The sequence below is a fragment of the Oryx dammah genome, unplaced genomic scaffold (genome assembly GCF_014754425.2).
Source record: "Oryx dammah isolate SB20612 unplaced genomic scaffold, SCBI_Odam_1.1 HiC_scaffold_9, whole genome shotgun sequence".
Taxonomy (NCBI): Eukaryota; Metazoa; Chordata; class Mammalia; order Artiodactyla; family Bovidae; genus Oryx; species Oryx dammah.
Window position 1 is genome coordinate 43163692 of NW_024070193.1, and position 26620 is coordinate 43190311.

The window sequence follows — 26620 nt, forward strand, 5'->3', positions numbered from 1 at the left end:
GTAGCGGCGGCACACCCAGATCCCACATGCCCTGTGATGCAGCCAAAAAAGTTTTTATAAAATGAATCATAAGTGACAAAAGCTTTTTTTTAAGAATTGCTTTCAGTCCTTTTTTTTTTTTTGGCCACATGGTTTGTGGGATCCAAGTTCCCCAACCAGAGATTGAACCTGTGTGCCCTCCAGTGGAGGCAGAATCCTACCACCAGGGAATTCCCAGTAATTTTTTTATTAAAAAATAAAAAAGACATTTTTTCATAGCCATGTGTGTATTAACATTACTCAGCAAATCAGTTGATGGGTTACATTAAGCTTTTTATCCATTTTCACTTTTGCAATGAAATGATGGTTTTTCCATATCACTGCCACCTGTCATCATATGCTAACCACTCTCACAATATTTAAAATAAGCAAGGGACAACTTTACTCAGCAGATGTAATACATACTACTTGTATTTCTGGAATTTGCTTTAAAATAATAGTGTAGAAGAGGAGAGGTTATCAGTAAGATTGACTGTGAGTTGGATGTTCATTAAAGCTTAGTAGGATCTGTATCAGTTCAGTACAGGGTTTTCTGTGGTTTTATATTTGAAATTTCTCATAATAAAGTTTTTTTAAGGTGCAAAAAAAAAAGCATATCAGACAAGTAGTGTGAACAAAATTTTGAAGGAGAAGGAAAAAACAAGGTTAATATCTAATTAACAAAGGCAATCTTTTATTCAGGCAAAGGAGTCTGAACTAACCCAATAGATATTAGGTAGCCATTTTAAGTTTTAATAGTAGAATGATAATGATCATAATTAGGCCCTAGAAGGATCAGCATTATGGGAAAATGAAGAGTTGAGAACCCAGAGGCCATGAGAGTAGTGCATTGCGACCTTGAATCGTGTTGCTGAATGGATGGAAGACCATTCGTGAACTATTTCAAAGGAGAAAGAATCGCTATTCATCTAAGCTCTCAGGTGCCAGCGCCAGCACAGCGACAGGGAGGGATGTTCTGCCTCATTTGGCACCCACTCCTGCCTGGAGGATCCCATGGGCGGAGGAGCCTGGTGGGCTGCATGGGGTCGTGAACAGTCGGACATGACTGAGCGACTTCACTTTCATGCATTGGAGAAGGGCATGGCACCCCACTCCAGTGCTCTTGCCTGGAGGATCCCAGGGATGGGGAGCCTGGAGGGCTGCAGTCCATGGGGTCGAGAAGAGTCGCACATGACTGAGCGACTTCACTTTGGCTTTTCACTTTCATGCATTGGAGAAGGAAATGGCAACCCACTCCAGTGTTCTTGCCTGGAGAATCCCAGGGACAGGGGAGCCTGGTGGGCTGCTGTCTATGGGGTCGCACAGAGTCGGACACGACTGAAGCGACTTAGCAGCAGCAGCATGAGACAACTGTAAGACAACTTTTGTTCCGTAATAGTACCTTATCTAAGTTTTACTTTGAATATCCCAGCCCAAATTTAGTGAAAAAGTAACTAAGATCTCCTACTCAGTATAAAAGAATTTCAGAGGTCATCCAGTGCACTCAACAGTATGTGAACTGTGAAATTCCAGAGGTTCAAGCTGGGTTTAGAAAAGGCAGAGGAACCAGAGATCAAATTGCCAACATCCATTGGATCATCAAAAAAGCAAGAGAGTTGCAGAAAAACATCTATTTCTGCTTTATTGACTATGCCAAAGCCTTTGACTGTGTGGATCACAATAAACTGTGGAAAATTCTGAAAGAGATGGGCATACCAGACCACCTGACCTGCCTCTTGAGAAACCTGTATGCAGGTCAGGAAGCAACAGTTAGAACTGGACATGGAACAACAGACTGGTTCCAAATAGGAAAAGGAGTACGTCAAGGCCGTATATTGTCACCCTGGTTATTTAACTTATATGCAGAGTACATCATGAGAAACGCTGGGCTGGAGGAAGCACAAGCTGGAATCAAGATTGCCAGGAGAAATATCAGTAACCTCAGATATGCAGATGACACCACCCTTATGGCAGAAAAAAGAACTAAAGAGCCTCTTGATGAAAGTGAAAGAGGAGAGCGAAAAAGTTGGCTTAAAGCTCAACATCCAGAAAACTAAGATCATGGCATCTGGTCCCATTCTTGGCAAATAAATGGGGAAACAGTGTCAGACTTTATTTTTGGGGGCTCCAAAATCACTGCAGATGGTAATTGCAGCCATGAATTAAAAGACTCTTGCTCCTTGAAAGAAAAGTTATGACCAACCTAGACAGCATATTAAAAAGCAGACATTACTTTGCCAACAAAGGTCTGTCTAGTCAAAGCTATGGTTTTTCCAGTAGTCGTGTAGAGTTGGACTGTAAAGAAAGCTGAGCATGGAAGAACTGATGCTTTTGAACTGTGGTGTTGGAAAAGCCTCTTGAGAGTCCCTTGGATAGCAAGAAGATACAACCAGTCCATCCTAAAGGAAATCAGTCCTGAATATTCACTGGAAGGACTGATGCTGAAGCTGATGCTGATGCTCTTCAACTGATGCGAAGAGCTGACATTTGAAAAGACCCTGATGCTGCTCAGGATTGACGACTGGAGGAGAAGGGGCGACAGAGTGAGATGGCTGGATGGCGTCACCGACTCGATGGACATGAGTTTGAGTAAAGTCTGGGAGTTTGTAATGGACAGAGAGGCCTTGCGTGCTGCAGTCCACGGGGTCACAGAGTCGGACTCGACTGAGCAACTGAACTGAGTGTACTCAATCAATAGTCTTAATCACTGAATTATGGAGAATTCGTAGTTAACTTTCATTTTAGGATTTTCTCTTAGGCAGTAGAGAGTCTCTTCTAAGGAAGAGACTGTATGAAGACTGTTAGAGTTGAAATTGTTTTGAAACTTATGAGAAAATATAGCTTTCCCACTGCATTTATGGGAGTGTAAAATGGCTTTAACTTTCTGGAGTGTGGTTCAGCATCACTAGTAAATATGCTTGTGCCCTTCTAGTAGTTCCACTTCTAAGAATGTCTCCAAAGGAAATGTTTATAGACGTGTATAAAGAAAGGCATATGTACGTGCATTCAGTGCAGCATTGTGTATATTGTGGAAAATTAGCAACAGTCTAAACATCCACCTGCAGAGGATTGATTTGAATTATAGTAGCTCCACAGAATAGAATACAGTGTTGTCATTTAAGAGAAATAAATTTGTACTTATGCATATAAATGTCCAAAACTAAATGAGCCAGGTAGATTAAAGAGCAATAGGGTTATCACTTTCATCTTTGGGAACTAGACTTGTGTGAGAATTTCACTTCTACTTTTTATGCTTTTGTAATGTTTGTATATTTTTATAATATATTTTATATTATATATTTTGTAAGTTTATATAAAATAAAGCACTTAAAATTTATATTGTTATATTGTGATATTGATCTTTTTATTTATAAGTCAATAAAGATACGGCTTTTGGTCAGGAGAGGGTCCCTGTTGTGCATATCAGAATTACTAAGCTTTAAATTCCTTTACTGCCATATACTTTGGCACCTCATCAGCCAGATAATCACAGGACATGTATGGTCAGGTTCTGTTTGTGTCATTCTTCATTCTTAATAGAAAATTTCATGAGACCAATCAATGATAAGTTTTGTCTAAACAGTTTAAAAGATTTATTACAGAAGAATCTGTTTCTGTTCTCCTCCGTGTCACTGCTAAACTATGGAGTGGCTTGGGTTTTCTTTCTTTGGGGGTAGGGTGGTGTTTTCACTTCAAGATGACTCATTAATTGTAGAGGCACACTTTAGGATTTTCTATTCCCTTCATGGTTGTGAAAATGAAATACTTGGCACACAGGCAAACCAAAAGAGTTTTTACTGAGTACCTACCCTTTTCTAGTTGGATAAGAGCAACATTTGTAAATAGCTCTTAACATTGTTTTTATACATAGTATAATTATATGAGTAGTTACTTCATGGTTATTGAATGAATGGATGAAGAAAACCCTGACAAATTTAGATAATATAACTCCCAAGAACCAGGAATGTTGATCTGAACTTGTTTGTCTAACATAGAACCAGTAACAACTGGCGCTTAATTTTTTTTTTAATTTCTTTTAGGAAATTCCCTGGCAATCCAGTGATTTGGACTCTATGCTCTCACTGCAGAGGGCTTGGGTTCATTCTTGGGGAACTAAAATCCCACAAGCCGCTCAGCAGCCTCCAGAAAAAAAAAAAAAAATTTTTTTTTAATTCCGATGTTGGTACCTAATTTTCTTTCTTTACTCCACTACTGGGTATGTGGCTTCTTCTAAGTTAATATTTTTAAAGCTCTGTTTTTTTTTCGTCTATTTAGAATAATGGATTAGACTCTAAAACTCTGAATTTTTTATCAAGTAGAGAAATTTTGCCTAAACTAATGAAAGAATAAAATTAATGCCTTATAAATGTCTATAACCTACTTTGTCAGGAGTAAATAAATGTTGTTCCCATTTCAAGGTTTGGAAATGAAAAGGTATAATTGAGAGGAGGAGGCAAATAGAGAAGTAGGAGAGGTTCTTTTCCAGTCTAATGTAGAAATGGCTCTGAAGCATGATCAGAGGCTACAGAGTGGAGCAGAACATTTAGGAAGTCTTTTGAATATAGCTCTTGAAAGAGATAAATGAAAGTTCATTGAGGGCATCATCTTTACTTGATACTTACAAAACTAAAATTTTCCTAACTGATTATTTCTAAGGATAGAAAGAATCTGCATCCTTGGTTAGTTTTGCAGTAAATATGTTTACCATTGTTAAATGGGTTATAAATAAAATACTTTTTTCCTTAATGTAATCTAAAAATAATTTAAGATCGCAGTAGTTCCATTATTCCCAGCCATGTGCTCTTATCCTGTCACCCTCCCCTCCCTCCCAAGTACAATGAAGTATGTCTTTGTCTCTATAGTATTACCATTAATGAAGTTTTTCATGGGGAAAGAAATTTTTACTATGGACTGAAATAGGGTTTTTGTTTTTTGTTTTTTACTGGGTTTTAATTACCTCCTATTCTAGTAAATTTAGAGGTTTTGTAGACATCAGTTTATTGTGCCAAGCCCATTTGCCCCTAGAGGGAGTATAAATTTAGGTAAAGGAGCCAGGGGATAAACAAGTGTTGAAGGAGAAGAGGTGGGAGAAAAGGAAAACTATCTTGGCTCTACATTACTAAATCATGGTCTTTCGTGAGTCTCTGTAGTTTATCACAACACGTCTGTCTTTTCTTCTCTTCAGCCCTGCACTTCTTGATCCTTTGCCTGTATTAACTTGCTTCAGATTGTAAGCCTAACTTATACTTACACTACCCCAAGTATGTGAACTTTCCCCCAGAACTCTGAGCTCTTTCTTAGAGTTTGTGTCTTATTTTCCAGTAATTCTTATTTATTTATTCCAATGCTTCTTTCTTATCTCTCCTAGATTTTTTTTGCATGTTTTCCACATATCCTTTGCTCACATTTTTACTGTAGGAAAGTTGAAATACACACTGTTGGAAATGAGTGAAAATTTTTAGCCATCTTCAGGTTATTAATAGCAGCTCCTCTCTGTTTACATATATTTAAAAGTTACAGCCGTTTAAATTCTTGTTTGCTGCAAACACCAATCCATGTGCACCTTTGAGTCAGCAGAATAGGTATTCTTTCTGATGTACAACGATAAGATGGACTTTTAAGACACTGCATTGTCAGTGCCAGGATTCACAGAAATTTAGAGCATGAGGAAACCCAGTGAAGATTTGAGAGGAATTTAAGGTTCATCTATAAAATGTTATTTTTCTGACATCACCAAATTAAATAAGTTGTAGGTTAGAACTCAAATTTCCTAATATACTATTTTTTCATATTTTTTCTTGTGCCAAGATAAAAAGCTTTTATGTTGCTGTAAAACGGCAGTGTTTTTCCTCAATGTCTCACTTTGGACTGGAAATGGAAGATAAGCATCTAAGGTAGCTGCCGCATTAGTTCTCAAACAAGTTGGTCATTCATATACAACAATTTGTATATTTATTGCATTCTTAATTATTCTGTGATTTAAAAATTAAGTTGAAGGTAATAATCACCAAAAAGTCTTCTCAAATACTTTCCCCATCTTCTCTTTTTACTGTTTAGTTATTCAAAAGTAAGAAATTTAAGTAAAGAGCATTTAAGAATAAATTCAGCTTATATGTATAACAAAATTTTGAATAATCAGATTCAGAAATTAAATCTTAAAATTAATGGTTATTTCCTTTTAACTAACCCTTATTGAAAATTTTTCTGACATGTTTTCTTAACTGAGTTGGGTTTATTGGCCTGTGAAATGCTTCAGAGTTATTCTGTTAATCTGTTGATTTTTAATTTAATGTTATTTAATAGTTTAAATATTAGGATAGTAGATTTGACTGAACACATTGGTTTCAGAATGCATTTTAGAAGCTTTTGTTTTTAGTGAACCCCAGTTTAAAGGTTATTGCTTTCAGAAAGAAAAAATTTGGTTAATTGTGGCTTCTGGCTAAAGAGTTTAGAGAATAGAGTTGTCTTGTATACAGCCTTTTATTTAGTATTCCGGTGAAGGAGAATCCTAATAATTTTATAGTAACAATACTGTGTTAGCAGCCTGATAGCCAAAGCTCTGAAAAAGAAATCAGACCTAGGAGGTGAATCTAGGGAGTATTTAAGTTGATTCTATAATAGTAAGTTGTGGCTAATAGGATGAAAATAATCATTACCCTCTCTTAAAAGATTGATATCACTGCCCTTGAGAAAAGTGGGCATTGCAAACTGTAACTCAGCCTACCTTTTATGTCAGCGTAAGTGGGAAGAGATTCTCTCTTTCTGTAATACCTGCCTGCTTTTAACATACTGAGTTTAACATAATTTCAAAAATACCTATAAAATACACCTTTCTGGCCCTTAGTCATTGTGCATAATTTATCTTAACTCTGAAATCTCATAATTTTGCCCTAAATTTCAAAGTGATTTTAAAACTTAGGAAAGCCACTATACCTCAGAACATATATTTATGAGAATGAAGGGAAAAGGTGTAAAATTTCAATGTAAGTAAGTACCTTGGTGATAACATGAGAATTCATAAAATAAAAGCAATCTCAATGTTTTATTTCATGTTGAATGATAGAGGATAGATATTATAAAACCAGAGGAACTAAAAAGGGACACACTGAGAAAATGGCGTGCTTGTATATGCCTAAATATATATTCACTTACATGCTTTGTCAGAGACCAAAATTTAAGAAGAAATTTGACTTTCTGGTGGTTTGTGGAGAGAGCTGATCAGAGACTGCTTCTTGGCTAAGTTTCTGTCTGCATAGACTGTTAACAATTGTTTCTCTGGCAGCAGATCTTGTTCATCAGGATTGCATCATTTCTGGGAGAATGGCCAAGGTCCACAGCCACAGTACAAAGACTGTCTGAAGCATATGAGGCCTGTTCTTTTTCTGAAGCGGCACTCCTCTTCCTGCCAGTCCTCTTCACAGGATTACTGAAGCAGATTTGTTCTGAATTTCTTTCATCGGATTGGCTGTTTATTGGACTCTTGTCTCCCAGCTGCTTCCGGCTCACCTGGCTGATGCAATTTCTTTTTCTGAAGTCTCTGTTGGAATTGTTCTTAAAACACTTATTGTCTGTCTCCTCTGAGAGTGACCTGGCAGACCACACGGGTCTTGTGCTTTCAGCAAGTCACGTAGAGAAGAGACTGTCAGAAAGACAGATACAGAGACTGTTGACCATTTCTGAACCCAATTAAAAAGACAGGAGTAATGATAAACCGTTTCTGGCATGTTCTTAACAGCCTTTTCCTTAGAAACTGTAGGTATCTGTAAATGGTGATTTCTCAAAGAGTACTCAGGACTGGGAGACAAGCTGATTGTGCTTTTGAGTCTAAGAATTTATTACTGTTCCTAGGGGTTCTGGAGGAGTGTTCTGGTTGTAGTTAAATTGAAATTCCAGAGCATTCATTTTCCCCCTGCTGTATACTCATGTATTTATTTCTCTTTTTACTCCTGTCATTTTTTTTTTCTTTTTTCTTTGTTGTTGTTAAAAGAGGGTATTTCTTCCTTGATGTAATTTCTTCCTTTTGTTTACTATTACCCTCATGCTTTTCATTTTTATGACTTCCCTGGTGGCTCAGACGGTAAAGCATCTGCCTACAATGCAGGAGACCTGGGTTCAATCCCTGGGTCGGGAAGATCCTCTGGAGAAGGAAACGGCAACCCACTCCAGTACTCTTGGCTGGAAAATCCCATGGATGGAGAAGTGTGGCAGGCTACAGTCCATGGGGTCGCAAAGAGTCGGACACTACTGAGCCACTTCACTTCACCCTCAGGCCTTTCATTTATATAGTTCTGAATATGGTTCTTTAAAATGGTTTCTAAAGAATAGTTTATTTTCCAGGTTTTAATAAAGTTAGAAATCCATAAGATATCAGCATAAAGAACATTTACTCTACTGCTTGGTACTGGAATCCCTCAAACAACTATTTTCACATATATGGTATATTAACACTTCAGATATTGATACCCTTTTCAGGCTACTGTTAAATTGACTTTGTCCCCTTCCCCAAAATCCTGGGTCATCACCTGTTTTCCTTTTCTTTTTAGAGTGTAGAAAGCAAATTAAAGCTCTATTTTCTACATGTCTTCCATTGAGTAGTTGAGAAATTGACTTGTCAATCTTTCTGTAATAGGATAAGAGGATGGAGAGATGTGTTGGGGGAAGAAAAGAGTAATATGAACTTTAATAAATGATGGTGAGTCCCTGTTTGACTGGAGAATCACATGGACTTGATTAAAGAAAAGCCTGTGAATTTAGGAATGGGTCAGGAAAGAAGCACCTTCTCAGAGCGAGACAAAGAATGAATCCTTTGGGAAATGGAAGAGAATTCTAATTGGATGGAAAGAAAAGGATCACCCAGAGATAGTACTTACCACTTCTTAACTCAAAGACAATTGCCTTTTCTACCTTTTATTTAGGTTCTGGGTTTACAGGAAAATAATATAATGAGGTTAAAGGACAAAGATAAAGCACTAAATGGAACATAGTATTGTAAACAAGGCAGAATACAGAAATGAAACAAAATTGCCATTAAAATATTATTTCTCTAGAATTCCATGCTGTGTGTCCATCTTTGTTATTTCTGTCTATACTAATTCGTTTCTCAACTTTTTCTAGGTCTTCACAGCTACTGGCAGATAATTTGGGGGGACTTCATATTCAGAGGTCTATAAAAAGGTGACTGAGCCAAGTAAATTCTTTTAACTTTTGCACTTTAATGAATACTAAGTTTAATTTTGATATAATAGTGATCATAATTTATTCAGCAAATGTTCTCAAAAATCTCTGTGCCAGGAAATATTCTCAAATACTTGTTCTAGATTTTGGAACTATAGCAGAGGATAAAACACAGAAATCCTTGTCCTGATTGAGTTTATATTTTGGTAGGAATAGAGACAAAGTAACAAGTAAAAGAAATCTTGAAACTGTTCCACAAAGAAATGTTAATTCTTATCACTCTTTCTAGGACATATCTCCAAAGTGTGTGAAAAGTTAGTAACTGCTATAACTGCTAAACTTTGTAAACTGTAGTAGGAGCCTGTTGTATTATGTTATAAAACTAGAGTAATTATAATTACATATTGCATATAGATAATGTTAGAAGTTCTTCAGTTAACATTTTAATAGCTACATTTTACATGTTATTTGGAAGAGGAACTAGGCTCAGGGTTATATGAGAAGTTTGATTTTGCCATCTTTTTTTTTATTATTAAAAAGGCCCAATATTATGAAAGTATTACTTGAAGCAAGATAACCATGCTAATCTAAAATGCCTTCATCAGAAGAGTGGAAGTGGTCATGTAAAATTATAAAAAAGTTTTCTTTTATCTAGACACCTGCATTTTTTTAATGGTTATATAACAGTAATGGCTATGACAGGATTTTTTAGTGGTGTTGAGTAATTGGGGGTTATACTGAAGTATAACACATGATTCGGATTCCAGTATTGGTCAAGCGACTTCACTTTCACTTTTTACTTTCATGCGGTGGAGAAGGAAATGGCAACCCACTCCAGTGTTTTTGCCTGGAGAATCCCAGGGACGGGGGAGCCTGGTGGGCTGCTGTCTATGAGGTCGCACAGAGTCGGACACGACTGAAGTGACTTAGCAGCAGCAGTATGATTATTATTAGATTGTGTTCTGGTTATTAACTTAAGTAGCCTTTGGATTTTTTGTTTATGTTTTTAATTCAAGAATTATACTGGGATATCAAATAGAGAAAGAGTTGTAACCAACAGCTCCCAAAGTTCAAAAATGCTCTTTTGGACTTACTTGATAAGTATTCTCTCTTCTGTTTTTTTGTAGATTTTATTTCAGTTTCCCAGAGGCTCAGAGGGTATACAGATCTACTCTGTTTGAATATATTGTTAGGGAAAAGAAACATTTATGTGTAGGATGGGCCCAAAAGCAGAAAGTTATGCTAGTCACTTTTTTTTTTTTTTACAAGCTATAAAGACAATAGATAGGAAGATCTTCCTTTTTCATTTCAATCTCAAGTGGAATATGTCACCCCAAGTTGAGTAGGAGCAAGCGTATTGCCACACCCAGATTTTGGAGAGTCCTAGATCCATTGGTGAGATCCAGCTCTTTCAAGAGCGAATGCCAGGGAGGACTACTTAGTTTACAGCTGTTCTAGCACTTTAAAATAATGATATAAAACAGGAATATTATTTTTATGTGTTCTTAAAAATCTTGGCCTGATTCACTGTTCACAGTTGGTTTTCTTTTCCACATTAATTTGCTTCATATTTCAAAATAAGAGTCAAGCATCTCAGATCATCTTAATCATTTTAAAATTTGTATTAGTCTCCTGGATTGACTCAATTAATATGCTGTTACTTTTCATTTGATTTAATTTTTTAGTGTAAATAATCATTTTCTACTGTTATTTGTCTTATCATGAATCAGTATATCAATCATGACTTCTTACTGGTTTTTTTTTTTCTTTTTTCAAAAACCTTTGTTAACCTGAACCTTAACAGTCACATGGAGTTTCTTTCCTCCCACATAAAATACTTCTTGTTCCATTCTTTTAATGATTTTTTTTAACAGAGCTGTAAAGTCACTAATGTAAAAATCAGAGTACACTTTTTCCCTTTGCACCATACTTCCAAATCTCTTAATCTCATTTTGTTTGTTTGTGTTACTGAGTTTGTCTTTCTGCTCCCAAATTCCACTGGCTGTGGTCACCAACTCAAGGTATCCTCACTGCTTTTCCATGCAGTGTTTTCTAATTTTTATCATGAAACTGTACACTTTGTGTTTTATGTTTTTATTCATACATAGTGGTGGATATCACCTTAAAAATATAGTTAATCATTACATCTTCTCCCCAGATTACAGTTACTTAAAAAAGTTTAAAAGTAGCAAAAGGGTATTCTATGTCAAAAGAAAGCAATAAAAAAACAGCTATTTTCAGTCAGATATAAATAAATTGATCACTTTTATCATCCTGTTTAATTTGGAAGGAATAACATTAAACTGTGATAATTCTTTTACCATTATCTGACTTAAAACTCATTAGTTAGGTCGTAGAACATCTTGTTTAATAAGCAGTTGTGTAATGGGAGAAATGTGCTCATTGATGAGCAGACTATAACTTTTTCCTTTATCTGAAAAGAAAAAAATGAAAATGGAAATGAAAAGTGAGCATAATTTTTGTTACCTCACTTTGTGGAACATTAATGCAGAGCATAGTAAATGGACAATGCTGATTCCTTGTACTTTATATCTATCCCTTAAAAGCTTCTTTCAAAAAAAATAGAAAAATATTCATTAGCATTTGCAATAAATTTAAAGAACTATCTGGTTACTAGATATTTTCATTTTTTGTGCTAGGATCCCTCATGTCCATAACATGTTGGTTGAGGCTCTGCAGCTCACCCCCACTCTCAGAGTGGCCAGTCTCCAATAGTTGGACCCCGTGATTTCCACTCTCTGCTGTGTTGGACGTCATGAGCATTGCAATCCCTCTGGGAGTCACCACACCAGATACATCCTACTCAGATATGGCTGCTGGATCAGAGTAAGTGCTGCTTCCTAGGTAGTAGGTACATTACCAGTTTGTATCAAGACAAATTTCTTATGGGCATCTAATAGTAAATATGTATTATTTTCTACACCCAAGCCTAGCCCATTATAAATGACATTAGACCGTTCCCTTTCCCCTGTAGAAGCTGGAGGCAAAAAAGAGTTAGAAGGGGGAGGAAAAGAATTTGGGAGGGGGAGGTATTTCTGAGTAAATAATTAATAGAAATAAATTTTCAAGATAGTGATTATTTTCATTTGTTTTGATGGGTAAGGAAGACAAGTAGGTGTCACTACCTGCTTCTGTAGAGTTAATGATTATCTGATGAATGGAGGATAAAGAGGAGTTCTCTCCTGCTGATTTTCCTTGAAGGCCTCTTCCTATGTACTTCTCATTGTTCTAGAGTAAAGGGGCTGCTACTGTATGGGCAGGTTACTTAGACCTTCTGATATTTGGGATAGAAAATGTGGAAAGTAGTGTCACCTGTTTTTTATAATATTCATTGCCTAGAAAGAGGACCTTCAAAATCAGTGGTACCAAACTTTTTTTTCAGCTAAGAGCAGCTTTAGGAATTCAGAATTTGTCGAAAAGTCCAATCCCTAAAATAGACTCTCAATTCTTGAAGAATTTAAATGCCAAATGGCAATGAAGGTAGGCCTTCATTATAAAACTTTATATATTATTCACAGTTTTAAAATTTTTAGCCTTTTGTATCCCTTCTCTTTTAAGTTGTCCGAGATTCCCCCTGCTCACAGATTCCCCCTCTTGTCCTTTTACCTCCCTTGTACCCAATCTTCCTTGCTTACAGAAAGGAAGTGGAAGCCCCCTACCTTTCAAGACGAAGTGGCACTACACCAGGATGTGAAAGTCCAGCGAAAGAGACCCAAGGGGCCTAGGGGGCAGCACACCCCCAGAAGCCAAGTCTATTCCAGGCAGTACCAGGGATTAGGGTCTGGGCTGGAAAAATCCTGGTGTTTTGAATATGTTCAGGTCCAGTTCAGACTCTTGATCCCACAGCCACTTCTTGAGTGAGGTGGGTGTTGCTCTAATTCCCCTGTTTCTCTTGCCATTTTCACAGTCCCTGGGGATTCTTTCCCCTTCAGTAAAGTAAAGAAACTGTTCCAAAACTCTGGGTTCAACTGCATCCCTGATAATAGTGGTTTTCTTCCTAAAAACTGAGAATATTAGTAAAGAGCATGTGTATTTCTTCACAAAGCCACCTAGAATAACTGTTTGATGACTTCCTTAAAGAGGAAGACTTAAAATGAAGCTACCCTAAGAGGCAGTGTGTTATATATTCTGGGGTAGTCTGTAATTGAAAGCAGTTTTGGGCCTTATTCCCATATAAAAAAGAAGATGGAGGGTGGGGGGTGGGAAAGGGTGGATTGTGTTACTTCCAGAGCCCCTTTTCTTGTTTTGTTTTGTTTTTATTTTTTTGCATGCCAAAGAGATTTAGTTACACCAATAGCTGAAGCTTCCAATTTTATAACCGTTTCCCAAAGTACTTAAAAATTTAACTGCATCAATAGGTAATTGTATAATGTTAATGGATTTGTATAAAATCAACCACTAGCCTCCTATATGGAGTGATTAACAAACTGTATAGGTAGACAACTCTAACATTTGTGAGAAATTTCAACAACAAAAAAATTCAGTGTTGATTAACTCAATGAGATTGGGATTCGTAGCTAAGAAAAAGACCTAAAACAGTTACTTAAAACATGTATTTTTCCCAGAGTACAGAGGTGACTACCCATAATTGTTGCTTAGGGAGTCCAGAAATAATTACAGAATCAAAAAATATTTCTGGCCTAAAAATTTGACTGCAGTGTTTCTATCTAGTGAAACATTTTCATCTATGATCTCCAGACAGATTTCCGGTACTGTAGTCATTGCTAATTTTTCAGTTTTTCATTTTGTATCCCTACAAGGCAAGAGAATGTCAACAATTAGCTTATATACCATTCTGTTACATTGTTGATGATACTTGTCAGTGCTTCATTATGCGTACGTCACGGTCACGCATATTCCACCGTTCTGGGCACTCTGAGATTAAACCTGGTATTAAGGGCAATATACTTAGCTAAGTAAAAAGACCTAGACCTTACTTTATGGGATTTTAAATCTGATGGCAGTGGTGTACATTATGTTTTGTTTTTGTTTTGTTTTGTTTTGTATATTTGTAGGAAAACCTCTAGATGTAACAATAGAAGGAAAGACTTTAAAGAGTTTACTGTCCTGCCATAAATGAATTTCAGAGGTAGTGTTACAACAACAGGCTGCACATTGTACTTTAAACACAATTGATGGAGTATGTCTGTTGTGAGCATGCCTTATGTGTGTGTGCCCAAGTGTCACAGAAGTTTAAACATGAGGGAAGAAAGGCTCCAGTTATATTTTCATAAAACAGTTGGCTAATAAAGAGATAGAAACCTAATGCTCACATTCTTTATCAGTATTTTAAAATACAGAGAAGATCTGTATATGTGTATATGTCAAGGAATATCCTAGAAAATCCTGTAGTTACCTGTCAACGTGTAATTATGCATTTAATCTGTAACCAGTATGGAAATTGCAAAGTTTCCTCATCAAAAGATATGAGCTTAAATTTTAGTATTTGTCACACATAAATAATATATTTAGTGCTATGCTTAACTACAAAGTATTATGACATGGGATGGCCTTTTAACCTACACAATATACATTTTATTTTTATTCCCTAGACTTGCACATGAAGTGCATATGTTCATATTTACCCAGTTTGGAGATGGGTAAGATACAACCAGCATAGCTCCATCTCCATGGCCATCTTTTATCTCATGCCACTTTCTTTTATCCCGTCCAAAAAAAAAAAAAAAATCCATTTCTAATAAACAGCTGTCATGTTTCACCCCATGTGTTCAATGGTACAAAATCTTTTACATAAAATATGTACAGCTCTTTGAAATACTTATTTATGTAGTAAATTAACAATGCTGTATGAAGTTATTACTTTCTCTTAACTGTCCATCATAGAAACTAAATTCTACCTTCATTTGATTAATGCTTGTTTGCCTTTGGTTTCATTTAGGAAACTCCACCTGTTTCCTAATAATCAGAGCTGATTGCCTCTCAGTGAGCCATATTCAGATCATCTATTTCTCAAGAATACTGACCTGCATTCTTGATGTATTCCCCCCCACCCCTGTGCAGTTCCCATCTTGCAGACACTCTTTAAGTAATAAAATGCATGCACTTCACTAACAGAGAATACTTTCCTATGTCTAAAGTTCTTCTTCACCTAGAAATTACCTTTGCTGTTATTTATAAGATCCCTTCTCACAGTTTTGGAGCATATAACTGGGTGAGTTGGATATATATCTCAGAATTTTCTTTTATCCCTCACTTCTCAGCTGACATTGCACCACATTGAACTGCACACTTTATTCCACCCAAGTCCTATATTATGTATATTTCCAAGCAGGAAAAATGTTTATTACGTGAAACAAACAGTATTCATTATTTGATTCCCTAAAAGACCCTTTGATAGATCACCAAGGGTGAATTATGTGTGTCTTTGGAGTTTCTAATTTGTGAATCTCAGTGCTAGTTTGCTAGTTAATTTAAATGACAGATAATCCATTATTCAGTTTTGCAAAGTCAACAGTTGCATTCCTTAATAATCTTGCAGAATTCTCCAAAACCTAACCAGTTACCTAAGCAATCAGTTAAGTTCTTTTTGCCCCAGAACTTGAATTTTGTCCTTAGCCACCTCTATCTTTTTATTATCAAATAAGGGCTTATATTAAATTTCTTAACTTAAAACACATTTATAATTATTTTATATTAATAAATTTGCTTAAACACTTTTTATTTTCCATTCAGTGTCAGTACAGAAAGATACTCAACCAAGCTTCTCAATAAGCCTGGTTACTTAAGATCTTACATCATTTTCTTTAAAGGAAGAAAGTTACCCTGGTTTCCAAACTAGTTAGGTGTAGTGGAAAAAGCATAGATTTTGGAGTCACACATTGACTGTGTGACCTTGGTAAAGTTATATAATCTCACCACCTCAGCTTCACATTCTGTAAAAATGGGGTGTTCTTTACCATGTTTAGTAGTTGCAGAGTAAACAAATTAATACTGTAAATCTCCTAGAAAATAATAGACAATTCAGAATGGTACTTAGTACTATTGTTGTTATTTATCACTAGAATAAACTTCTGAGTGCAGTTTTGATTAGTTTGAAGTTCTGTGGTATTACCATGCAGCTTTTAAATAATTGTGTCCTTGATATGCTTGCATGTCATTGGTGGATGAGAAATTATTATTCTTAATATGTGGAAGGTGTTTGGGGGTTCATCAAGATGAGAGGTATGATAAATATAAGATGCCATTGTTTTTACCTGTACTTTCTTCAGGGTATCCTGTCTTGGTAGTGAATGGAAGAGGGCCTGGTCCCTGGGGCAGTGCAGAAGGCACTTTGATCATCTCACTCACTGCAAATGTCATGTGAGGTTTCATGGAAGTATTAAGAGATCCAATTAAGAAGAATAGTTCTGAGTCTAAACCAGCCCAGAGTGGCTTCTCTAGGGGAAACTCCCTGCTCAGCTGGTACGTTTGTGTTTGTCATTAGGGACACCTTGTATCCCAGGTGCCTGCTTTGAGACATCTGCCTATACTGGCTTCATGTTACACACAAATCCACATTTAATAACACTCCTACTGTTATTTATAGGCTTAGTTACGTTGATGAGATTGTTTCACTGAGTTCTTTCTCTTACTCTAGTGGCTGGTGGTTGTGGAAAGAGGAGGGGTTAGAATGGGAAGTTAAGTCTTAGTTTAAGGAAAGATTAGGGGTTATGCTATCATGCGTTGCTTTTCGCCTTTGTGCAGCCCTGAATCTGTGGAGGCTAGTCCAGCAGTTAATGAGAAGAGCGTGTATTCCACTCATAATTATGGGACCACTCAGAGGCATGGGTGTCGAGGACTGCCTTATGCTGTGAGTATGCATTTATTTCTCTCCAGAGCAGTGATCTTCCTGGAGTGTAATCCATTCTTATACATTGTGACTTTCTTGAAATGTTTATATGCAGCATGACGAAGTTGCCCCTTTTGCACTTCCCTGCCTCCAGCGGACGTCTAGCCCTGCATCATTGTTCTTGTTTTTATGTCCCAGTTGACCTTGGCATTTTGTTTTATCACTTTCCTGGTTGAAGCCAAAAAACGAAGGGTACTACTTTCTTCTTTCTTTCCATATGTACCATACTTTAGGGGAGAGAGGGGCCAGTGTTTGGACACTGTTGATTTAAAAAATCTTATTTTCAGGATCATAATTACGGAGCCCCTCCTCCTCCGACACCTCCTGCTTCTCCCCCTGTCCAGACGATCATCCCTCGTTCTGACCTGAATGGCCTGCCGTCGCCCGTAGAGGAACGCTGTGGAGACAGCCCGAACTCTGAAGGAGAGACTGTTCCTTCCTGGTGTCCTTGTGGTCTTTCTCAGGATGGCTTCCTTCTCAACTGTGACAAGTGCAGGTAAGATCGTGTTCCATCTAAATCCAACCCTGGGTTACTGGGATTAGGGTTTCTTATTAGTAGGGAAAAGCTCAAAGTATTCTTTCTTGTGTTTGTTAATGTAGATGATTCCTTAGTGCTCCTTGGCTCGAATTCTCTGCACTAGGTGAGAATTGCTGACAACAAGGAATGAGAGATTGATCTTAAAGCTATTGAATTTGATATGAAATTTAATGTCCTGGAAACATTTGGTAGGTGGGAGGAAGGGGGTAGTATATGCAGAGACACTTCTCCCATGTGTGTGATGATGTGCTGCATGCTGTTGGAAGGACTACTTTAAGTTTGTTTTCCCTCTTTAGGGGAATGAGCAGGGGGAAGGTTATTAGACTTCATCGGCGGAAGCAGGACAACATATCAGGTGAGCCAAAGATGGGTTAGGCCCATGTTTTGACACATACTATTTTTGGGTTTTAATACTCATCCTAAGAACCCCTCTTGAAAGTTCCCATGATCCCCAGCTCTTTTCATGGATAGTCATTGAAGTCTTCTCAAAAACCGTTGTAATTCTGTTGTTATGAATTAATTGTATCCAGAATCAAGAGTTTAGGCCTATACTAATCAAAATATTCCCTGTGAGTGTGCGCACACACACCTAAGAACAGATCCTTTTCTGTGTTACATACACATCAAGGCAAGGGAGCTTGGGGACCAAATTCAAGGGGGGAAGTACATATAGAGAATAGAGTTTGTATGCTTAGTGAGAAAGATACAGATAGAATTTTGTTTTCATATGGATTGTGGTATTTATGTTCTAATAGAGTTAGTAGAAGTAATGACTTACTGAGTATGGGCTAGATGTAAAGGAATGAGCTGTTTTTTAATGTACTTAGGATTCTTATGCATTGTGAACTGTGAACTGACCTTTTTCCAGGTGGGGATAGCAGTGCAACAGAAAGCTGGGATGAGGAGCTTTCTCCTTCCACTGTGTTGTATACAGCAACACAGCACACACCTACAAGCATCACCTTAACTGTTAGAAGAACCAAACCCAAGAAGCGGAAAAAGAGTCCAGAAAAGGGTCGTGCAGCACCAAAGACGAAGAAAATCAAGGTATGGAGGGTAAAAGTATCTTAAATAGAAATATATCTGAAATAGCCCAAATGTTGGATGAAGAATACACCGAAGTTCTCTTAAGAAATTTGATCCAGATGTTTGGCCACTTCTGCTCTGTTTGCGAAAATCAGCTAATCTGTGTTACTCACATACAGATCAACCTCTTTCTGCCACTCCATACCATCACAACTGGCACATAGTCTCTTTTACTCCAACCCCACATCCCAGGTATGAAATCCCAGCCCCACCTGACACAAGTCCGTGTGTACAGCTGCCTCCAGTCTAGGCTCCCACTGTCCTTAAAGTATCTCCTGCCTCCTCAACCCCAAAACCCAGTCTGAAATTCTTGTGCTGGTACATGCCCAGTTCATGTTGTTGGTTGATTGTTTTTTCCCTTGTTTCCAAAAATTCAGGAAATGTCTCTTGAATGGTCTAGGCTTACTCAGTGTTGTGGTTACTTTCCTGTATTCTCAACCAAAAAGTCTCCAGAAGAAACCTCTTCTGTTTTGTGTTCTTTCTTCCCCATCACAGCAACTTTGTTGCTTCTAGGTGACTTGCCCACCCCTTATTAAGGGGATTGGTCTTTATTTCCTTCTTAATTTCAAACTGGTAAATCTGTAGCCTTACTTAATATTTTTATATACTTTTTCTTTTAGTGTCAAGGGTGCATATAGGGTTTAAGTGATGCATGCTCTTTCCTGTTAATTACCTAATTTCACAGTGGAAAGTATTGTTATTAGCCTCAGAGTTCACTGGCCTTATGCCACCCCTATTCTTGACAATAGTGTGGGGAATTCCATTGTATTTGTTACCTAGAGTAAAGGGGACAGACTAGAACACTAGTTCTTGCCTTAGTTTTAGTCTCAGATAGGTGTAACTGTCATTCTTGGTACCAAGTTTTGTTTTGTTCTACTTGTTTTCCTCTTTGGGATAGGCATTTCGAGAGGGATCCCGGAAGTCCTTGCGGATGAAGGTAAGGGGTCTTCTTCTCTGATGCTGTGTTTTACTTCACTGTGATCTTGCATTTTGGTCAGCTTCTTTCCTGACATTGATGGTCTGGGAATCTTGGACTCTGCTTTTTGTTAGTTTTTAATTGTTGCCATTCAGATTTCATAAAGCCTTTCTCCAAAGTGGATTTTCTTGGCCATTTTCTAAAATATTTTTTCCTTTCTGTAATCAGGCTTCGTTTACTGGTTTTTCATTAGCTGCTTTTCTTGGGGTACAGGGTAAGTGACATTTTGCCAAACAAAATGAGGTTGATGTTTGGCCTCCATCTGATTGGCCTCCATCTCAGGAGTGAGGTTTTTCTAGTGATAGGGGATCTCTTGTGCGTTCACCCTAGCATCATGTATACTTTAATCACCAGTTGGAAGGATAAATTTCATCAGTAGGAAAGTAGTAGTGTTGATAAGAATTATTCTTATTGGGATTCCTTACTTTTGAGCTGTTTTCTTCTGGCATATCTACTTGGTTTAGAAGACTCAGGTGATGTTAGTGCACTTCTTTTCTTTAGTTATCAAGTAAAAGTTTATGAGACATGATTTCAGATAGTGGTTGGATAATAGAGAAATTATGTGCAATATTTAAAGGAGCTTTTAGCCGATGAAGAGTAGTTTGCCCAAAGGAAATCTGAATATACTGTCTGATATCTTCCCTTACCTATTTGCTTATGTAGAAGGATAGTGTACCTCCCAAACCGTTACTTATGGCTTCAAAGTATTAATTAGAATTAAGGTCTAGTTTAGTTCTGTTAGTATTCTTATATCTGGATGTGTAAATGATATAAAAGCAGAATCTTTCTTATTGATCATTATAGGGTAAACATTAAACTCTTTAGTGAGGATAAGCTTTCTTAGGAAATGTAGATATAATACACATTTATATGTGGAACACCAAATTGACTCATTTAAAAAGATCCCAGGTAGCACTTTGTATAAAATTAGAAGGCCTCACCTTGCATATACCCATAAACAGACTTGTAAATATCTGTATAAAAGATGGGAGAGGACTTAGAGCCCAAGACCACCAGAATCCTGGAATGTCTTGGAACACAGTTTCTGTTTCTTTGCTAGATCGTTCTCCTGTAAGGAGACCGTTGCTTAGAGGAGACCTTAAATAGATTTATGGGGCAGACATAGCCCTGATCCCAGGTGTTAAACCCTTTTCTCTTTTATCAGCTATTGTAACTTGCCTCTAGAAGTTGGAAACTTTCTGAAAGCTATTGACTGGCTTTCCCAGAAAACTACATGTTAACCCCAAATATTGCTTGCAGTTTTTGAGATGTTGACAGATAGCTCCATAAGCATGTTAAAATTTAAATAATTAAAAATTACTGGTTTATTTTGATTCTTGTATAATAATTCTGAGTTATAAATTCTGTACTCTGAATTAATTGTTACTAAGAACCTTACCAAAGATCTGAGTGGGAACCATAGCATAAGAATGAGAAGAATCTATCATTTGGCTTTTTAACCCTAAAGTTGAATTTCTCTACTGGAAACTGGTCTAAACCAGGGTTTTTTAACCTCACCACTGTTTGAGCCAACAACATTTGAACCAAATAATTCCTTGTCGGGATCAGAGCTGTTTTTTGCATTACAGTAAACTGTAGCATCATCCCTAGCATTTACTAAGTGCCAACAAAGCCACATATTAATCAAAAATCACTTCAGGTATTACCAAAAGTCTTGGTGGCAAAATCCCCACTGGTTGAGAACTGTTGCTCTAAACCCACTGAGATGGCGTCTCTAGTACTCAGAAGAACAGGATAGCAGACTAGACAAGAGTTGTATTAGTGAACAATAGCTAAAACTATGGCACAGGCTTCCAGTATACATTGTTTAGCAAGTCAGAAGTTTAGTGATCACTACTGGATGCTTAAACCTGGGAATTCTACTGGGGCACCCCTAATCCTCAGTCTTATAAGCTCCCTTAAAGTCGTAAGTTTTGCACTTTTTCTTTTGCTCAGCTGCTACTGTCCACCTCAAGCAGGCAGTGTTCTATTCTCAATGTGTTGGCCTTAGGTGTTTGTTAGATCCTTTTGTTTATTGTTCATCCTTTTGGAATCTAGTGAGTAATGTGGAAAACAGTGGTATTATATTTTTCCTTCCATTTTCCTGTTCCTTGGGGGAAGGATGGTAGACAATAGTCGATCAAAACTAGTGACATAGAAATGAAAGAAAGCTATTGTTACAACGGGTATAAGTGTTTTCTCTATTGTTCGTGGAAACCATATTAATTTTTGTATACCTGTTTTTGCAAGTTTAAAGTCGACATGGATTTATAAGTAGCTTTGGTATTAGTGTCTTTTCCTTCTAGTCATCACTAGTGTGAAATCATCACTATCAGTGTTTGTTTTGTTTTCTGATAACACCTTAAGTCCTGAACACCTTGGAGGAGAACATATATCAGACTTCAGCTGTGTCTATAGCAGAAGCACATATAAAAGTATTTAGGAAGATGTTGCCAAGATATGTTTCCTCAGTACTGTACTGTCATAGAGGGCAGCGGTTTTCTGAGTGAAGTGTAGCAGATTATAAGCATTTCCTACACTGCATCTACCCATGCTCCTCCCCCACCTTACCTCTTCATTGTGTGGCTGTTTTGCAATGTCATAAATAGCATGCTAGAAAGATATACTGAATTATAGCTTTTTCTGTGGGAGGCAAGATTAAGTTATTTATTTGGGTCACATGTAGCTTTTAAGTGAACATAAATTAATTGTATAATAAGACATGCAAAAACATACTCCTGGATAGTAGTAAAACTACCAATTTGAAATGTCATACTGATGTTTGATAAGTATTGAAAACTTAAGCAATGTGAGTATTTTGAAGTATCACTGTTGTTCATTTTTATGAAGATTTTCTTACAAACTTGATGTCATTCTTCTGATAAATTTGGTTTTTATGATGTAAAGATGGTCATAAAATCATAGTGATGGGATGGAATTGCAATCCAGATTGATTTCTCACTTTATAAATAAGGAAACTGAACCTCCCAGCTTACTGGTAATAAAACCATGATAGAAGCCAGATCCTGACTTCCCAGGCCATTGCTCTTATGCCACACAACTGCCAAGTGAAAACTAATTTTCTCTGAATGTTTAGCCTGGCAGTCCCCCACCCCACCCCTTCCTGTCCCATCCTGTCCCTTTTATGGACTCTCCTAATCTACTTGACCTTTGTTCTCTACAGAATTCTCCTTCTGAGGCACAGAATTTAGATGAGAATACAACTGAGGGATGGGAAAATCGGATAAGACTATGGACTGATCAGTATGAAGAAGCCTTCACTAATCAGTACAGTGCAGATGTACAGAACGCCCTTGAACAACATCTACACTCTAACAAGGAATTTGTGGGCAAACCTGCTATTTTAGACACTATTAATAAGACTGAATTGGCCTGTAATAATACAGTTATTGGGTCCCAAATGCAGGTAAGGATCAAAGGGTTAAAGACTCCTAATTAGTTGAGGTTTTAAGAACTCAGGAAAAGGATATATTTTGAAATTAACCTATCTTTCAGATGTATAAGGCCTTAGGGTAAACAAAGTAGCCATCTATTGAGGAGCATCTTTAACCAAAAGCAAGTTTTGCTCACTTGAAAACTGTTCAGATACATACTTTAAGATATATATCTTTATTAAAAATAGATAAATTAGGATATAGAAAATTTATACCACCTCAATAGAAATTATTAAGATTAATGGAAACCTAAGCTCTTACATTACACATAGAGCCACAAAAATTTTAGCCATAGTTTTCTTTGATTTTTTTTTTTTTTTTCCTTTGGGGGTAAGGGGGTGGCAAGTTCACTATACAGAACCTATTTCCTAGAAATACTAAGATTTTATCAAATTTTAAAATGTCTCATCATTGAGGTAAATAACATAGACAAGTAAAATCTAAAAGTATTAGTGCCTTTCCTGCAATTAAGAGATAATTTAAATGTCTACTTAGCTCCTGTTGATAGCATTTAATGTCAGTACTCTGATTTTATTCAGCTACAATTGGGAAGAGTCACTCGTGTTCAGAAGCACCGGAAGATCCTGAGGGCTGCAAGAGATTTGGCTTTGGACACTCTTATAATAGAGTATCGAGGCAAAGTCATGTTACGGCAGCAATTTGAGGTCAATGGGCATTTCTTCAAAAAGTAAGACATCATTCATTAAGTATCAAGGGCTAAAGTGGGTCTAACAGCAGTATAGCTGTAAAAGCCATCCTTGTGGGTAGGATGCTCTTGCAGGAAAACTCACGCCTCTCTGCTGTTTGTAGAGAAGTGCAAATAAATCTGCAAGTTGTTTAATCTATGAAGTGGTGATGACTCCTTTCCAAACAAAGCACTCCTTGCTTTGTGCTTTTTCTTTAATCAAAAGCAGACAAGCATGTGATGTTTTCTAAGTTCAGGCGTTGCAGAGGGCTGCTGCCTCTTCTGTCATCATGTGCTTCATATTTGAAATCATGGGGTAGCCTTTTTATTTCTGTTGAGAACTACAGGAATTTTAATTATATTCCTAGACCATACCCCTTTGTGCTCTTCTACTCAAAATTCAATGGTGTAGAGATGTGTGTGGATGCACGTACTTTCGGTAATGATGCTCGATTCATCAGAAGATCATGTACACCAAATGCAGAGGTAAGATTTCTGTAGCAACTTTTCTTTGAATGGAACCACCAAAAGGACAAGTCAACTAAAGAAAGTCTGAAAACTTCATCCAGATTAAGGTCTGTAGATGGTGGCTATAATATTTCATTGTAAGAAATGAAAATCAAAAGTAATGGTTTATTTATTCTGACAGGATGAGGTCAAGGAGTGGATTTTCTTTAGAGAAGGCAAAAATGCAAAAAAGCAAGTTGGCATTTGCTAAAGAGAAAGAGCTAGGCTGGATAGGAAGTCAGTGAGGTTATATTAAAGAATTGCCATACAAAAGATGTATCATTGGGCCGAAACTAAGGTGCGTGGTTTCATTTTTTAGATTTTAGGTGATCAGGTTGAAGGAGTGATTCTAGACATTTCCAAAGTTGATTATCTGGTGCATAAAGAACGCAGCCACATCAAATGCAGCAAGAAGATCCACAGAGCTTTTTTTATAGACTAAGAATTTTAATTTCTGGTACAGCTGAAAACAGCTTTAAGATGTAGATCAGTGTTCTTACTCGGATTGCTAACATCTAAAAATTTCTTTATTTCAAGAAATATCACAAATTTTCAAGCAATTACTGTATGATAGTATCAAATAGAATAACAGACTACCATAACTAAGTGAGGAAATATTATTTGAGTAAAAGGTTTTTTTTTTCCTCTTACAGAAAGTTTCTGTTGTTTTTGATAAATCATAATCATTAGCCTTGTTCACACAGGTGCGACACATGATTGCAGATGGGATGATTCATCTCTGTATCTATGCTGTGTCTGCTATCACCAAGGATGCTGAGGTCACCATAGCATTTGATTATGAGTACAGTAACTGGTAAGATCTCAGCCTTTCCTAACATGAGTGGCCTTGTCTTACACTTTAAGCTGTTCTTTCTGTTCAGTCTGCTTTCGTGCCTTGCCATTTCCTTTTTCATTTTTTTTAACCTTTTGTTTTCATGAATAATGCATTTTCTGCCTAGAAATGATAGAGGGAAAGACAGAATGAGGGTGTTGTGTTTAGTTTTAAGAGAGACATAGTGTGATACTGCTTATCAGTCTTCTAACCAAGGGTGTTTTGGCCTTTGCCTCTATGTAGCAAGAATAACAAAAAGAGTATGTATGTAACACTCCTAGAAATTACAGTAGTTATCTATTGTTACACACACAGCTATTGTACCAGCTATCATACAGAATTAGAATCTAAAGAGTCACCTCATCCACTCATCATCCACTCAGATCATCCACTATAATCCAGCTGTACATGACAGTGCAGAAAAACAGATAGTAAGTCATAGATGATTTTGTGATGGGTTTTGTAAAATGACTGCTTCTTTTGCCTTGGTCCTTTTAGGCAATAGGGTCTATGTAGTAAACTGATGTCCGGCACAGGTACATGAAGAAAAGGTATTAATAATAAGTAGGTAATCAGTAGGCAAGAGTGAGGACATGGGGAAGGGAGACACAAGGTAAGTATGACTACTTCAGACTCTGTCGCGGATTCACTGCCTTTAAACAAGCACAAAGACAGTTGGGAGAACTGAATTTAGTGAGGGCTTGCTTTCCCGTCCACTGAGTGAGTTTGGGTTATATAGAGAAATTCAGAATATTGAAGATATTTATAGGACTCTCTCAATGACTCTGTTTAACTTGTTCAAAAATAATACCAAAGGAAATTACTATACTAAGATTTCAAGATAATGAATAGATAATATAACTGATTTTCAAGGGTACTGAGACAAGCACTTTTGGTTGTTTCTTTGGAGCAGTAATTATAAAGTGGACTGTGCATGTCACAAGGGGAACCGCAATTGCCCTATACAAAAAAGGAATCCCAATGCTGCAGAACCACCGCTCCCACCTCCTCCAAGCCTGCCTACCATTGGAGCAGAGACGAGACGTAGAAAAGCACGACGGAAAGAGCTAGAGATGGAGCAGCAGAATGAGGCCCCTGAAGAGGATAACAGCCAGCAACCAGACCAAGTTCCTGAGAAAGTAACTGTATCCAGTGACCATGAGGTAATCTTCCCTGGTTAGAAGATGTTGCTATGGTGTTGATCCTCTTCATATGAAGTGGATCCCAGCTTGCCACATGTTGTTTTATGTAGGGAATCTATGTTAGCACCTAATACCCTTCATGTCAAGGTGGGTATGCATTCATTCATTCATTCATTCATTCTGTTTTGTCTTTTTTTTTTTTTAAGCAATGTCAGGAGCATCCTTTTGGGTACTTACCAGGTTTCAGTGCAGTAAATTGTATTTATCATCTGTGTTTACCATGTGACCCCCATATAAGTAACACTAAAGCACTGGAAATTGTTTCTACAGAGTTTTA

At 37.1% G+C, this 26620-nt stretch overlaps 1 protein-coding gene across 20 annotated transcripts in view; it reads left to right on the forward strand.

Annotated features, from left to right (window-relative positions):
* Window positions 1-26620, forward strand: part of SETD5 (SET domain containing 5) — a 79428-nt gene that overhangs the window by 24846 nt on the left and 27962 nt on the right. For 2 of the 20 annotated variants that reach the window (XM_040246004.1, XM_040246011.1), the window contains exons 2-15: window positions 9133-9192; window positions 11853-12039; window positions 12851-13075; window positions 16443-16635; window positions 16918-17023; window positions 17350-17558; window positions 17897-17955; window positions 18469-18647; window positions 19585-19623; window positions 22847-23089; window positions 23657-23805; window positions 24171-24288; window positions 25014-25123; window positions 26055-26304. In XM_040246004.1, the coding sequence (XP_040101938.1) occupies window positions 16544-16635; window positions 16918-17023; window positions 17350-17558; window positions 17897-17955; window positions 18469-18647; window positions 19585-19623; window positions 22847-23089; window positions 23657-23805; window positions 24171-24288; window positions 25014-25123; window positions 26055-26304 (1554 nt within the window). In that variant the 5' untranslated portion in view covers window positions 9133-9192; window positions 11853-12039; window positions 12851-13075; window positions 16443-16543. Of the gene's footprint in view, window positions 1-9132; window positions 9193-11852; window positions 12040-12595; window positions 12694-12850; window positions 13076-16442; window positions 16636-16917; window positions 17024-17349; window positions 17559-17662; window positions 17704-17896; window positions 17956-18468; window positions 18648-19584; window positions 19624-22846; window positions 23090-23656; window positions 23806-24170; window positions 24289-25013; window positions 25124-26054; window positions 26305-26620 lie in introns of those variants that run through there. The other 18 variants (XM_040246015.1, XM_040246018.1, XM_040246013.1 and 15 more) reach the window with 15 other exon arrangements.